A 16,524-nucleotide genomic window follows, 5' to 3' on the forward strand; every position below is an offset into this window, starting at 1 on the left:
TTTTTTGGGAGGAGTTAGCTGTCCCTGATTGTTTACTGTCTGGATTTCTTCTGTTTTCAGAGTGTTGTTCTTTATTTATTGTCCTGATTTTAGAGGGTTTTTTTTAATACTGAGGGCTATCTGGGTTATCTAAGTCCACACTGCCCTATATCCCTGTTCAATGTTTAGTGCTAAATTTGCAAATATAGTAATTCCTACATAACATTACCATGTATTGAACTGCTTTTTCTATTGATTTGTTGTAAAACATGATGTTTTGGTGCTTAATTTTTAAAATCATAATGTAATTTGATGTTTTATAGGCTTTTCCTTTATACTTCCTTATTATCCAACATTTTCGCTTATCCAACGCTTTTATTTTTCAGTGATTGGTTTGGGGGGGCGCCAAAATTCTGTTCGCCTACGCTTGAAAAATACCTAGGGCCGGCTCTGCTCCTTCTTTGGAGGCTTTTAAACAGAGGCTGGATGGCCATCTGTCGGGAGTGCTATGAATGTGATTTCCTGCTTCTTGGCAGGGGGTTGGACTGGATGACCCATGAGGTCTCTTCCAACTCTACTATTCTATGATTCTATGATTCTATGAAAAATTCAAGTACACTACTCACATTGATCCATGGATAAGCTGACCCAGGTTTTTGGGGTTGATTTTATGACTACAGTTTCTAGATTTATATTTGAACTAGCTGTACCCGGCCAAGCAGCTGTATAAAATCCACATTGAACTGGATTATATTGTAAGGAACCTTTCCCTGGGTCCTTTCACTGCTTTCGGAGGGGAAGGAAAGTGGAGAGTTCCATAGAGAGTGAAAAGAAACAAGCCTTTTTATTTTGTCTGGACAAAACAAAGGTGACAGTATTTCAGACCGACTTGCCACATCGAATCCTTTGTTAACCATCCTTTTATATGCTAGAACAAACAATATATATCATGAGTGGAAAAATGCAAAGAAAACCAAACTTTTTAAAACCAGTAGCAATGGGGTAACTTTTTGGCTTCTCTTAATGGTTACATCATCCTTGTTAGAAACAGAAAGAATCAGGTCATGCTAAGTTCAACAGGAGGGGAGGAGGTGGGGGGGGGGGGTTTGAGACTGAGTTCAGCAAGTTTTATTCCTTTCTCTTATTTACTTATTTTAAAGTTTCATCCCTCAATATGCTAGTGTGGACTCAGATAATCCAGTTCAAAGCAGATAAATATAAATATGAATATAAATAATAGATAAATAAATTCTGTATGTGGCATTCAACCTTTGAGTCACCTCCTGTTATTTTTTGGACGTCATTCACCGAAACCAGTGTGATTAAATTCAGGGAGTTGAAGTCCAAACAGGTTGGAGCCCCAGCAGAGGGTGTTCCACCCAGGAAGTCCTGGCTCCTGGGTCTCTGGCCCTGTAAGACTGACAGGAGGGGTGGGGCGCAGCTTGGAGCACCAGGAGTGCCCGCCCTTTCCAAACTGCCGGGCCCTGCTGCCCGGAGTTCTGTCTTACCTGCCTCTTATGCCTCCCTTCCTTTGCCACTGCTCCACCATGATGCTGCTGGCCGGGTTCCTCCTGGTTGCTGCCCTGCTGGCCTTTCCTTGTTGTAATCGCAGCTCCCCGGAGAGCCCTACACGTGGAGCAGATGAATCACTGCTCCTGCTTCCTTTGGCTGTCTGCCTGGAGAATGAGTGCAGCTTTGACCCCACCCCAACTCAAAGGCATGAAGTCATGGAAGCTGTTCTGGTTCGTCAAGGTCTTTAGCCATCTCTGCCAAAGAGTGCTACAAAAAACTGCAACTCCCACAATCCCACAGCCTTGAGCCTGGATTGTGAAAGTGGTGTCGAACTGCATCAGTTCTTGTGCCGTCCGCCGGACAGTAAAAAACTATAAAACTGAAACGTGCTGTCCTTTATCCGGGCGAACTGCAAATCCCTATAAGCTGTCCTATAGATATTGAATGACTGAGTCTGGATAACTTCAAAAAAGGATGTTTATTCATACAAGGTTGTAAACCTGGCACAGATCTTAAAGTTGCAGAAAATGAAACAAATTTCTATAGGTTTTAGTTGCAGAATTATCCCTGGTTCCAGAAGGCAAAAGTGATTATAAAACCACTATACCCTAATCACGCTGCCTATATTAGAAGGAGAAACTCTTTCCTTCCCTATCTTTACAGCAAAGATTAGTTCTAGAAGCGATGGAATAACCCTGCTCCTCTAACTAGATTTTCTATTCCAGATCAGTATAATTCAATACTTATCTAATTTGGATAGGCTTAGATTGGCCTGGTTTTGAGGATGATTTGTCCCAGTTAGCTTTGCACAGCTCCAGCACGTTGGAAGACTATAGCCAGAATGAAGCTCCAAAATGGAGACTAGACCCTGGTAAAAAGGGCGGTCCTAAGATGTTGCACTCTTTGACCAATCACTGCAAAGAAAACTGCAGCCAGCTCTTGCAGATTCCAAGCCACTTTTCCTGGGCTTTGCAGCCAGAGGCTGAAACAAAATGCAAAGGAGGGAAAACAAACAAACGACCAATAGGTAAGGCAAACCATCGTCCTGGGGGACGGAACACTCCCCGCTAAATTCCCAGGATGTGGGAATTTACCAATCAAAAACATACAAACACCTTTGTATACACAACAATACAAACACTAGAACTTTAAACATCTCCAATAAGCAACACGAGGTCACTAATTGGTCTGTCCAAAATGGACACTTTGCCTCTGTTGCAAGTCTTTAATTGAACTTTCCTGACCTTACCGTCCGGGCAAGGAAAGGTCTTTAATACAATGCCCATGGGCCATGCATGGCGGGGCAAGTCTTTGTCCTTTAACAACACAACGTTGTTAACCTCAATGTTGTCCTGTGGGCTTTGCCAGATTCTTCTAGCTTGAAGCTGGCTTAAGTACTCAGCTTTCCACCTTTTCCAAAAGTGGTTGGCCAAGGACTGCACCTGTTTCCACAGGGCACGGTGAGTTCCGTCCGGAACTGGCAACATGATGTCCTTCCATCCTGGCACCTTTTGTGTCAAAATAAGTGCAGGAGTCAGTGGTTGTAAGTTCTCAGGGTCACTGGTAAGGGGAACCAGCGGCCGGTTGTTGATAATTGCGGTAACTTCCGCCATAAGTGTCACCAAAACATCATGCGTCAATGACCTATGACTCAAAAGCATGGCATTAAGGATTTTGCGACTAATACCAATCATCCTCTCCCAAACACCACCCATGTGGGAGGCGTGAGGAACATTGAAAGTCCACATAATTTGTTCAGTATTCGTAAAGTTCTGAACCTTTGGGTCTCTCCCAAACCTAGACACACAATTGAGTTCTTTGGTCGCACCTACAAAATTGGTGCCACAGTCCGACCGAATTGACTTAATTGGCCCTCTGAGGGCTATGAACCTTTTTAATGCGTTTAAAAATGATGAAGTGTCCATCCCTTCTATGACTTCTATATGGACAGCTCGTACTGACAAACAAGTAAACAAAACCGCACATCTTTTGTTATTTACAACACCACCCCTGGTTTTCCTAGTGACAACCTCCCAAGGACCAAACACATCGATTCCCACATGGGAAAAGGGTGGGTCTGTCAAAGTCCTATCCTGAGGTAGTTCTGCCATCAACTGACTTTGACAGTTTCGCCTAAGGCGCCTGCATTTAACACATTTGAAAATACAACTGTTGACCAACCTTTTGGCATTAACTACCCACAGACTTTCATTTCTAAGGGCTGCCTCAGTTAGAGTTCTACCCTGATGATGGATCCTTTCATGGTGATGCCGAACGAGCAGCAATGCAGTGTGACTATTAGGGGGTATGATGATGGGGTTTTTTATGCACGCCTTGAGTTTAGCTTTGGCTAACCTTCCTCCAACTCTCAAAATACCCTCCTTATCTAGAAATGGGTTTAACTCATTTAGAAGACTTTGATTAGGGATGTTGAGCCCTTGCTCTAGCCTAGCTATTTCCTGCTTGAAAGCAGATCTCTGTACTGACTTGAATATGACGCTCTTAGCCTTTATCATATCCTGGACCTGTAAAGGCTCACTATCTTTGCAAGCTAAACGATGTATAAGCCTAGCAACTGCTCTAAGAAGACTGTGCCACTCCGAAAAACATTCAAAACGGTGTGGTTCCAGGCAAGATCTTTGGCCCATCTTGATTTCTGTGGTTGATTTGCAGGCTTTCACCTCTGCACTTCGTGAGACTTGAGCATTCATAATGTCCGAAAACCTTTGCTCATCTTTCGAGAGCGCTATGGCTTTGTCTCTCTCAGAGACTTTGAAGGTGGAGGAATACTCTGGAGTTATTCCTTGGCAGTAGACTGAGATGTGACTTAGGCAACTGCGCACAAGTGTAGGACGTCCACCTTTAAGCACCTGTGCTTGATTGGAGTCCAACAACGATGGTGGGTGCATCTTGTTTATGCACACTGGGCCTATGACTGTCCAGCCTAATGGCAATTGTTGTGCGATAGGTGCACCTGGAGGTCCTTTAACTTGGTCGTTCACACAGAACAAGCTCGGGCAGTCCGAGCCAAGCAAAAGGGCAATGTCCACATCTGGCCGAAAGGCTGGTATAGCATTCTTTAACCGTCGCAAATGTGGATGAGCCTCCACAACTTCTCTAGTTACAATTTGTTTTTTGTTCCGAGGGATGGAGGAACACTCAATCAGGTCTGGCAACTTGAACTGTCTCTTCTGGTCGCAAGAGGAGACAACAAAGCCAGATGCTATGCGACCCTGCAACTTCTTTTTTCCTGCACATGTAGTCATGGTGTAATTGACCATCTTGGTTTTAAGGTCAAACATGCGGAAGAACTCTGGAGTAGCTAGGGAGGCGTCGCTCTGTGAATCCAGGGCCACATAGAGTCTCTTTCTAAGCCAAGGGCTCTTGGCTGGATATACATCCGCTAGGCAGATAGGATGACAAACTCTTAACTGGTGCACGTCAGAGCATAGTTCAGTACAGGCGACCGATGGAGCATCCTCCTGCATCCGTGACGCGGCCTGCATGTTGGTGGCTTCAGTAGATGACCCTTCTTTGGAAGACGTGTCCCCTTTGGCGCGGGAGACAGCGTCAGAATTGTGCATCGCGGTGCAATGCTTAAGGCTGTTACACCTTGCGCATTTGACGTCCTCTTTGCAGTTGGATGCAAAGTGAAGAGTTGCTCCACAGCACCTAAAACATACGCCCAGCTTCTGTACAATCTGTTGTTTTTCTTTATAAGGCTTCTTGCCAAATTCCCGGCAGTTGGCCAAACTGTGAGGCTTTTGGTGAATGGGGCAGAGCACCTCCTTCACCTCTGACTTGGATTCGTTGGCCCTGTGCTGAGTTTCAACAGCCTTAACACTAACCGGTCTTTTGGCCTCTCTGGATGGTTTTTTCTCCACTTTAGGTGCCTTCTCTGGCTGGGTCCCTTGGTATAAGGTGGGGAGGCCCGTCTGTGGATCATTCCTTTCTCTGGCTGCCCTGGTGATGAACTGGACCAAATGAGAAAATGGAGGGTATGCCTGGGAGTGGGCCTCCTTGTAGTTGAAGACCTCCTGTCCCCAGCGTTCTTGCAAAGTGAAGGGCAGCTTGGTCAAGATCTGCCTCTGGGACAGGTGCTGATCGAGGCACTTCAAACCGGGCAGTTCTGGATTCTCCTTGGCCGACTCTAATTCCGCAAGGAGATCGCTGAGGTCCCACAAGAGTTTGAAGTCTTTGAGTTTTAAAGCTGGGAACCTTTGGAGCTTGTCCATAAGAGATGCTTCAATCTCTGTGCTGGCCCCATACCTCTGCTGCAACCTGGCCCAGGCCTTTTCCAGGGCTTTGTCGGGATCGGCTACGTGGGCTGCGTAGATCTTCTTAACTTGTGAGGATGAGGCTGGGCCCAACCATGCAGCCAGAAGAGTCAGTTCTTCCTCAGGCAATAACTTTAAGTCTCTGATTGCTCTCTGGAAGGTGGCCTTCCAGAGAAGAAATTCCTCAGGCTTGTCCGAAAACTTTTCGACACCCTTGTCCTTAAGATCTCTTCTGGGGCTTCTGATGATGGAGACAAGCTGGGACTCTGGCGTCGAAGGGAACAATTGAGGAGTTTGCTGTTGTGGAGTGGACTCCCACCGTGTACCTTGCGTCAACCTTTGGCCTCTTGGAGGGATGACATCGACCACTGACGAATCGATGGTTCCCTGTGCAGCTGTCTGTAGGGGCCAACTAGCACTCGGCCTTGAGGCCCTGATTGACTGACCTAGGGTTTTAGCAGGAGGCACAGGTAGCTCGAGCAAGGGTGAGCTCCCCGCTATGACGCTCTGCTCTGCAGGAAATTCAAAAGTGACTTTGGGGCCCTGCTCTGGGTAAGGAGAGAAGTCTCCCTGTTCCTCATCCGAAAACTGGCTGTTCATGCTGCCAAGGTGCGCAAACACTTTGGCAGAAGGATCCTGTATTGGTAACTGGCTTACATTTTCTTCTGTGAGTGGCTCAATTAGGGCCTTGGCCAAAGTCTCAGCCCTTACCCTTTTGGCTGCGGCATCCATCTTTATTCTAAGCATCTCTATACGAGCCTGTTCTATTTGCATTTCGCTTTGTCTACGGGCCTGTTCTATTTGCAGTCGTTGCTCTTCTTCTTTAAAGGGAAGGGTGAGATCAGCTGCCTTAGCATCAGCCTCCGCCCCCGCTACCTTGCTCTTTAGCTCCAGACGTGCAGCCTCCTTAATGTGCAAGGCAGCTAGGGAAGAGATGGCACTCCCAGCAGCAGAAGACTTGCTAGAGTGGCTGTGTTTAGACGATGCACGCTCCCTTAGTTTAGATACCTGGCTAGAGCGGTTGGACTTAAGACTAAGTGCCACAGCAGGTGATTTTAAAAGATTGGTCTCATGGCTGCATAAGGAAGACTGATTTCCTTTTGGCTCAGACCTTAGATTAACAGGTGGAGAACTAAATTCCAAGGCATCTAGAATTGCCCTCACCTTATTTTCTTTCTCATTAGTGTCAGCTAAGACACTCACTATTTCTAACTCTGAATCCTTGGCGTTAATGCGCTCGAGGACCTGGACTATCTTAGACACCAAACCCCTCCAGAGACCGAAGGTCTCTTCAAGGTCTGTCTGTAATATGGATGGCACCCTTGTAATACCCAAGCTCTCAATTCTGTCCATCAATGTTACAATTCGCTCCCATGCCGAACCTAACCTCACATGGAGGAGCTCCTTTTCATCTATTAGATGGGCTAGCATCTTGGCTGAAGGGTGCTTTATCCTTTGGGGCCTTTCATTCCTACTTTCAGCCTCAGAAGGAGGTATACCATCTGTATCATCTTGAAATTGCATAGACATTATGTATTCTTAATAGCAAGTAAATTTACAACAAAAGCAAATACAACATACCAGCAAGTAAATTTACAATAAAAGCAAATGCAATATATAATACAATGCACAACACTTAATCATAGCAATATATATCACTAAGTAACTATACTTTACAAAGATTGTGACCTTTGGCGCCAGATTTTGGTGGGCAAGTTGCAAAATGCCAACTGACAGCAACTTGCCACTTGATACCTCCCTTGCCCGAGTGACGTAAACTGCCAAAATGGCGACTTCGCCAAATTTTCAAGCACCTCGTGCTCTGCGGCTCGAGGCCTGCCGCCGAAGGAGCACCGAGGCTGGCTTTGGAAAGGAGGAGAGAAAAGACGCCTCCTCCCCGCTGTGAAGGGAGGTCACCACCGCAGGTCGATGAGGCAGGTCACCACCGCAGGACGATGAGGCAGGTCACCACCGCAGGACGATGATGCAGGTCACCACCGCAGGACGATGAGGCAGGTCACCACCGCCAGGCGATGAGGCAGGTCACCACCGCAGGACGATGAGGCAGGTCACCACCGCAGGACGATGAGGCAGGTCGAAGCCGGCCGAGTGCTCCGGCCGAACTCGCAGCAGCGTTGCCAGGCCTGTCCAGGTTCTAGCCTGGTTCTGGTGGGCTTCACGCCTCAGAGCCAGCCAAAGAACTGTCGCTGGTGCTCCGCGGCTCGAGGTCTACCGCCGAGGGAGCCCTGGACGTTGCTGGGAACTGCACAGCCTGTGCAAACCCAGAAAGCCACTGGGCCACGTGCGCACACGCGAGCCAAATAGCAAGGAAATAGAGCCCCACTATTTGACTCCTTCAGGTCTGAGAGCGGGCTCCACTGCCTCAGACGCTGGTAGAGTCTTTAGGTATGCAGACTGAGCTCAGGCGGAAAAGCCGCGGCCTAAACTAAACTTCCTAAACTATAAAAAACTATAAGCCGTGCAAGCTAGCTCAAGCGGAAAAACCGCTGATCTACCTCAAAACTGTGCCGTCCGCCGGACAGTAAAAAACTATAAAACTGAAACGTGCTGTCCTTTATCCGGGCGAACTGCAAATCCCTATAAGCTGTCCTATAGATATTGAACGACTGAGTCTGGATAACTTCAAAAAAGGATGTTTATTCATACAAGGTTGTAAACCTGGCACAGATCTTAAAGTTGCAGAAAATGAAACAAATTTCTATAGGTTTTAGTTGCAGAATTATCCCTGGTTCCAGAAGGCAAAAGTGATTATAAAACCACTATACCCTAATCACGCTGCCTATATTAGAAGGAGAAACTCTTTCCTTCCCTATCTTTACAGCAAAGATTAGTTCTAGAAGCGATGGAATAACCCTGCTCCTCTAACTAGATTTTCTATTCCAGATCAGTATAATTCAATACTTATCTAATTTGGATAGGCTTAGATTGGCCTGGTTTTGAGGATGATTTGTCCCAGTTAGCTTTGCACAGCTCCAGCACGTTGGAAGACTATAGCCAGAATGAAGCTCCAAAATGGAGACTAGACCCTGGTAAAAAGGGCGGTCCTAAGATGTTGCACTCTTTGACCAATCACTGCAAAGAAAACTGCAGCCAGCTCTTGCAGATTCCAAGCCACTTTTCCTGGGCTTTGCAGCCAGAGGCTGAAACAAAATGCAAAGGAGGGAAAACAAACAAACGACCAATAGGTAAGGCAAACCATCGTCCTGGGGGACGGAACAGTTCTACAATATGTTCTTTTGGCATACTGATATTCCAGGCACTGGAGAATTCCAACACAATTAAATCAAAGTGAAACTAAATCAAAATCTATGAGAATTCAATGTAGCAATGCATTCAGGAAGATTGGAATAGAATAATCAAATACGTAGCATGTGTTGCTTGGATGTCCAGCAGATGGTGCTGTTTTTGAAGAAAAACATATTTTTACCTGTCACAGGTGTAACATCTATATAATAGTAGGTACATGAAAACCAAAAATCCTGTTCGATTGCTACATTGTGTAAAAATTTCAAAGCAAACGGTGAAATATTTCAGGAGATTTGAAATTCTGAACAAGCGGACATTTACATTTTTATTTATATAGATACACATACATACTATACATGTATAATTTGTTTCTTTCAGTGTATTTGCTGATTCAAAAACAGCAATTGCTTGTTCTATTGTGAATTTTTCTTAATTATCTTATAAAGCTACATAGGTAAATGTTCTTATGTGTCAGTACACTTAGGTAGCCAGGTTATAGATGCCCGTGTTTTTCACAATGATCCTATCCGCTGAAATTACTACTATGGGATAACAGGTGGACGATTCTGTTATTGCCCAGCACAGACCAAAATTTGTAATTTTAACATGACTTGAACCAATAGACAAGGCACAAACAGCTCCTAACATTGCCAGAACCATTCTATAAGGCAGTGATGGTGAATCCTTTAGAGACTGAGTACCCAAACTGCAACCCAAACACCAGTTATTTATTGCAGAGTGCCAGCATGGCACTTTAACTTGAATACTGAGGTTTAGTTTAGAAAAAAAAAACAACTCATACATTAACACGCTTTGTCTTAAAAGAAAAAAACACAATTAACAGCGCTTTCAATGATGCAAACAACTTTTTATTGAAAGATAAATGTTTGTATTTGGCATGCTTTTGAAGAATTAATGTGGTTTTTTGCTGCCACATGCATGCTGAAAATTTGTCTAACCTTGGTTTATACTTTGTAAGTTTTGAGAGCAACACATGCAGCACTTAGGTCATCTGTTAGTCTGTTTCTATAATGTTACATAGCTATGTGATAGCATTTATTGTGTTATGAATTTTGAGCACTGTTGCATGCATGTCTCCTTGGAAGCAATTCCAACTGAGTTCCTTATATATTACTGTCTGATAGCTATGTAGCCCTAGTCTCTTTTATTTACTGTATTTTACATAATCTGAATTAAAAATACTGTACTCTGCGTGACATTTTCCATCTCTGGTTTATGTAGAAAATAACAGAAGAACACCGTCGTCTAATGAAAGGTGGACCTTTCAAGTTGAATCTCTATCCCCGAGAATATTTTGATATGAATCCTTACCACGATGACAAACCATTGCCACCAGCGAAGAAACAACCTGCAGCAATACCACCACTCCAACAACCTTTTAAGCCAAGTTCTCCTGGAAAGAAGGTATAGTTGTTATCCACCACAATGTTTTCAAAATTGTCTTGTTGTTGTCTATATTGTTGACTTTTATTTAACCAGAAAAAAATGCATATAGCCCATCTTTGTTGGAGAATGTGCATAAGGTGTGTAAAATTAATAATCCATTTTCCAAATCTCCAGATAGCTTATACTGTAATTTACTTAGTCCGAATAGAGATCTAGTGTGAGGCAGATCTCAATTTAGAATATGGAGTGGCTAGTCTTAGGCAATTATCAAGCTAAAATGTGTCCAGACAAGCTAGAACATGTCCAGAGAAGGGCAATCAAAATGAATAAAGGTATAGAACCCATGTCCTATTAGGAATGGCTGAGGGAACTGGATCTGTTTAGCTTGGAGAAAAGTAGACTGAAAGAGTACATGATAAACATGTTTAAATATTTGAAAGAATGTCACACTAAGGAAGGGAGAGCCTTGTTTTCTTTCAAGACTAGAATGCCAGAGCAGCAGAATGGGTTCAAATTGCAGGAAAAAGATGCTACCTAAACATTAGGAAGAACTTACTAATGATGAGTGCTGTTTGGCAGTGGAATGTCCTGTCTTAGATCGTATCTACTTCTCTGGAGGTTTTTAAGCAGAGGCTGGATGGCCATCTGTCAAGGGTGATTTGATTGTGTGTTCCTGCATGGCAGGAGGTTGGACTGGATGGCTCTTGTGGCTCTTTTTCAACTCTATGATTCTGTGATCTTTAGTCAGACAAGAGGAGATAATTGCTTCAGATGTGCCTGGTTTTTGTGGAAATGTCTTCAGATCTCTGTTCCTGACCATGTAGCTGGGCCAGACTGGTTCAGTCCTGCGAGATGGTTGTTGCTCTAGCTATAATCACAAAAGTTCCGGAGGGTTCTTGGTCATTGCCGGGCGCCTTTGCTGATATCAGAAAAGGTGTCTGTGTGATTTGGAGAAAGGAGGGGTGAGATAAGTCACCTATTTCTAAATATTTCTTTGTCCCTGTCTTTCCAGCCTGGGGGAATGAAAGCAGGCACATTTGATCCTTATCCATCCCATTCTACAGACCCCTACATCGCTAAGCTGCCTAAGCTTATCACAACCAATCAACAAGGACGCATATTTCATCCATCTCCTGGGGCTAAAAGCAGACCGATAAGAAGTATCATGGCTGCAAATGTTGAAAAGTAAGTAGAACCTGATTTCCGGAAATATGTTTCATTGAGGCCCAAGTCTGTCTGGCAGCAAAGGGTTCTTCGTATTAGGACAATTTTGCTCAATTTGCACCTTTTTTTGTGGGGTGGAGGTGGGGGTGGAGATGGCTGGCTTGCCTTCTGCACAGATAAATGTAAAAATCCCTCTAGAATGTAGTGTTACATTGAACCTTTTGGGGACACGTATATAGTGGTATTTATTTAAAATTAAAACAGTTTGTCTATGATTCAGGGCTTCTGTCAATTGCTAGGAGGTAAGATGTATCCATGCATTAAAAGAGGGTACTGCATGATCTTGGCAGGCTATTCCCAGTTATAAAAATATCGTATTTAATCACATAATAGTCACACTTTTAATCCTTTTTTGTTGGAAAACGGGGTGTGACTATTACACAATGAAATAAAATTGGTATCTTGTGTTTGTCAGTTCTGTTTTCTTTTTTTAAAAAACGGTCTTACGTTTGAAACAAAGAGGAGAGCTGTGTTTGTTTAAACCAGGCCTGTACAAGTAGTAAGAGGCTGAAATCAAATAGGCTAAACCTCTTTGGGCCACAGATAAGTTTTTGGCACCTCACTCAGGATTCACAAGGGGGCACCTTTCCTTCAGAGCAAGCAGCAAAGTGAATTAGCCTCAGCTCCCCTGCCTCTTAGGGTGGTGGGAGGTTGCAGCCCTTTTCTGAGGGAAAGAAGTGCCTGAGCTCTTGCCTTCACTGCTCTTCCTTTTTCTTTGCCTCTGGGTTGCCTCTGTTGTCTCCTTTTCCTATGGAGGGAAAAACCACCAACTCTGCACGGTTTATTTCCTTCATGTATGAGGGAGAAACGTATCTTCACTATGAATGCCCCACATTCATAATGAAAAACTACATTTCTCTGTCACAAGTGAGGGAAATGAGTGGTGAGGAGTTAGTGGTTTCCCCCACTGAAGAAGGAGGAGACGACAGAGGCAACCCAGAGGCAAAGAAAAAGGGGAAAGCGGCATAACCGAATTTATCCCTCACATGTGAATGTGCAGAGTAGGCGGTTTTGCTGTTGGATGAAAGGAGACAACAGAGGCAAATAGAAAGGAAGAGCCAAGGGGTCAAAAACTGAAGCCCTTCTTTTGTTTTTATTTTGTTTTCAGATTTTGAAAATTATTATTATTAATTTATTTGTGGAGACTTCTCTTAATTTTCTAGCTGGCTCATGTTTATCACTGATGACTGAGCTTAGCGAAATATACTATTTAATTATATTATGCTTATTATGCTTATTATGTTTATTTAAGTTCAATTATGTATTATTTTTATTTAGTTTTATAAGTTTACTTTGAGATTGTTTTATCCACTGTTTTGATTTGATTTGATTTATCGTCGTCTGTTTTTGGCATTTAATGTTTGCTATTTTGTTACTTTTGCTGGAAACCGCCCTGAGTCCCCTTGGGGCGATAGGGCAGGGTACAAATAATCATTATCATCATCATCATCATTTAATTACTTATTAATCACCCTCCATCCAAGATGCTCTAGGCGATTTACAAGCTAAATTGTAAAAGATAAAAATACATACATACAAATATTGATAAAATTAACATAGATCAAAAGCTCTAGTAAAGAGCCAGGTTTTAAGTGCTAGGGTAAAAGGCCCTAACTCATGCATGGCTCTCATATAGGGCGGCAAGGCATTCCATAAGGCAGGGGCAGAAATAGAAAAAGCTCTGCGTCTAGTCCTTTCCAAGTGCACTTCTCTAGGACCCGGTATATGAAGTAAGTCGTATTAGGATGGTCGTTGCGACCTCCGATGATGGGAGATGGAGAGACAGTCCCTAAGGTATGATGGGCCCTGGCCGTAAAGAATTTTAAAGGTCAGAACTAACATCCTATATAGACCACGGTAATCAGTTGGAAGCCAATGCAAATGCTGCAGCACTGGTGTTATATGGCATTTCATGGGTGTTCTTGTGAGTAGCCTGGCTGCCGCATTCTGAACAATATGAAGCTTTTGGGTCATAGACATAGGAAGGCCAACATACAGGGCGTTACAATAGTCCAGCCTAGACGTGACCGTGGCATGGATGACTGTTGCCAGAGCCTCATCAGATAGATAGGGTGCCAGTTGCTTCGCTTGTCATAGATTGAAAAAGGCCTGTTTGCTGGCAGCAGCAACCTGAGCTTCCATTGTCAGCTGCGAATCCAAAACGACACCCAAGTTCTTAACGGTAGGCGAAGGAGATAGGGCAGCACCATTGAAGGTGGGTAGCAAATGGGTCAGGCCAATCGAGCAGCCATGCCAGAGAATCTCAGTCTTTGCCAGGTTCACCTTCAGTCTACTAGCACGTAGCCAGTTCGACAGAGCCTCCAGACATAAGGTGAAATTGTCTGTTATTGACGTTGCTCCAGGCTCCAAGCGCAGAAGGAGTTGGGTGTCATCCGCATATTGATAGCAATCTAGGCCAAAACTCCGAGCCAAACTAGCAAGGGGTCTAAACGTAGATGTTGAAGAGAAGAGGGGAGAGAATTGCACCTTGGGGTACCCCACATAGGAGGGAAGATCTTTCAGAGACTTGATCCATATACTCCACGCATTGGCTCTGGTTTCGGAGAAATGAGTTGAACCAATTGAAGGCCTGACCGCGAACTCCGAACATGGCGAGATGATGAATCATTAGATCGTAGTCAATGGTGTCAAACGCTACGGTAAGGTCGAGAAGTACCAGTAGCGCTGATCCGCCGCTATCAAACTGGCGATGAAGTTAATCTGTAATGGCAACCAGGACTGTCTCTGTCCCATGGCCAGGGCGGAAACCTGACTGGAAAAGGTCCAGGCCGGCTGTATCATCCAAAAATTGTTGCAATTGGCCCAGTACAGCCCGCTCTATCATCTTACCTAAGAATGGAAGGTTAGAGACAGGACGATAATTGGCAAGGGTCATGGGATCCATGCTAGGCTTCTTTAGCAAGGGACGAACCCTTGCCTCTTTTAGGTTGTCCGGGAAGACCCCCTGTTCAAGAGAGCATTGATTATATTACTCAACGGGTCAAGTAGACCTTCCAGGCAGCTCTTCACCAGCCAGGAGGGGCATGGATCAAGGGAACAGGTGGTTGGTTTTGCAACAGCCAGGATTCTAGCGACATCATTATTATTATTATTTACCACCTCCTCCTCTCTCTCTAAAGCAACCAATCTAATGTTAAAATTTAACATAACCTGGAGCCCACAATTCCAACCTCCCTGAATAAAGCTCCGATGCCCCTTCAAATTTCATCCCCTCTCCCCACTACTCCAACCTGAGTCCAGCAACCTCCCCAGGTCACTGCCAGCATCCCGACAGGTTGTATTCGTCGAACCTCCTTTATCACAGGTTAGTTTGGTAACTTTGGTGCATACAGAAAGGAAACCTATAGAGATAAAATACTTGGAGGAGGGAATAGCGGATTCCAGTTGCTACTCTACTGTTAGCGTGGCATGCGACTTTTAAGCTCAGAGCCTCTGTGGGCCACAGCTAACTCTTCTGAGGGCTGCATCCAGCCGCTTGGCCGCATGTTGTGCAGGCCTGCTTTAAACAGTATTTGCAGGGAAAGAAGGAGGGAAAGCTCCATGTTTGTTTTTGTTTTGCTTAAAACTACCTGGAACGATTACGTGACAAAAGGAAAAACATCATTTTGGGACCCAAAAGGCTGGGGGAGGGGGGGGGGGCGGGAACATGATTATGCAATGGTGACTATTATGTAGTGAAATATGATATACAGTAGTACAATAAGCAAACATAGCTTAATACTGCTAAGCAGGAAAAGGCCTTTCAGATGTTTTTGGACTATAATTCCCATCAACCCATACCATTTGCCATGCTGAATGGCATGGAAATTGCAATTCAAGAGAATCTTCAGGCCAGAATTGAATTGCTGCAATAGGTTTTTTTATTAAAAAGGAAAAGGCATGACACTTAACTTTTGCATGATTTATTGCTGCATCAGCAGCCATGCAACCCGAGAGTCTTGGCATCGCAGGGCATCTTGGCCAATTTCAGCCAGGACACCCCCAGATTTAGGTGCCATACTCCAGAAAGAAGTTGTGAACATTGCAGTAATGCATAATTTGACAAACAGCAAAAAGCCATTCAGTCGTGTGATAACTTTCTTTACATTTACATTTCAGGTCATTAAATGCAACGAACTACACAAATCCACGTGTGATGCCATATTAGCTGCCCAAAAGCAAGGTGAATGAACTTTCTAAAATTCTTGGCCCCTTAATAAAATTGTGTAGCCAAGGGAAATGTGTTTTGTTTAACAATCCCTGTGCTGCACGTGTTATTGTGCTTCATAGAAAAAGAAACAGAAGACTCTCTCTCTCTCTCTCTCTCTCTCTCTATATATATATATATATATATAATTACTGATAATGAAATAAATCTTGCATCATATCAATGGATGTCTGCTAGTACAAGAGTGGGGAAGGGGAATTGCTCCCCATCCAGTTCTGCCAACAAAAGCAGTGCTGTTAGTGGATCTTGGCTGTTGTCTATTCAGTATATTTTGCTATAAATTATATATAGACTTGTAGATATTATGTTTTCAAAAAAATAAATATTTATTTTTTTGCTTAAAATCACCGTTTTCTCCCTCCATCTGTTCTAAAAATCACAACTGATACCGCTCATGTGTTATGTCCAGTTTGGGCCTAGTTGATGGTTATTATACCGTACCTCTGATAAAACCTACTTGGCAACAGGAAATGGAATGCAACATAAGCATGCCAAGATGTACTAGTTCTGAATTATGGAATGAAGTAAATAGTTTCACTTATTTAAGAATATTCAAAGTTCAGTAATGAAGCTTCAAATGTGTCTGAAGAAGCAGGACCCCAATCCCCTATTGACCTTGACTATAGCTTT

The 16,524-nt window shown here is 43.9% G+C and overlaps 1 protein-coding gene across 4 annotated transcripts in view; it reads left to right on the top strand.

Moving 5' to 3' along the window:
* cfap96 (cilia and flagella associated protein 96) overlaps positions 1-16,238 on the top strand; it is a 33,774-nt gene extending 17,536 nt beyond the window's left edge. For all 4 annotated transcript variants that reach the window (XM_062981419.1, XM_062981420.1, XM_003221620.3 and 1 more), the window contains 3 exons: positions 10,278-10,460; positions 11,455-11,627; positions 15,786-16,238. In XM_062981419.1, the coding sequence (XP_062837489.1) occupies positions 10,278-10,460; positions 11,455-11,627; positions 15,786-15,834 (405 nt within the window). In that variant the 3' untranslated portion in view covers positions 15,835-16,238. The remainder of the gene's footprint in view (positions 1-10,277; positions 10,461-11,454; positions 11,628-15,785) is intronic.
* Positions 16,239-16,524: the final 286 nt, after the last annotated feature.

Source organism: Anolis carolinensis, chromosome 5, assembly GCF_035594765.1.
Source record: "Anolis carolinensis isolate JA03-04 chromosome 5, rAnoCar3.1.pri, whole genome shotgun sequence".
NCBI classification, from domain to species: Eukaryota; Metazoa; Chordata; class Lepidosauria; order Squamata; family Dactyloidae; genus Anolis; species Anolis carolinensis.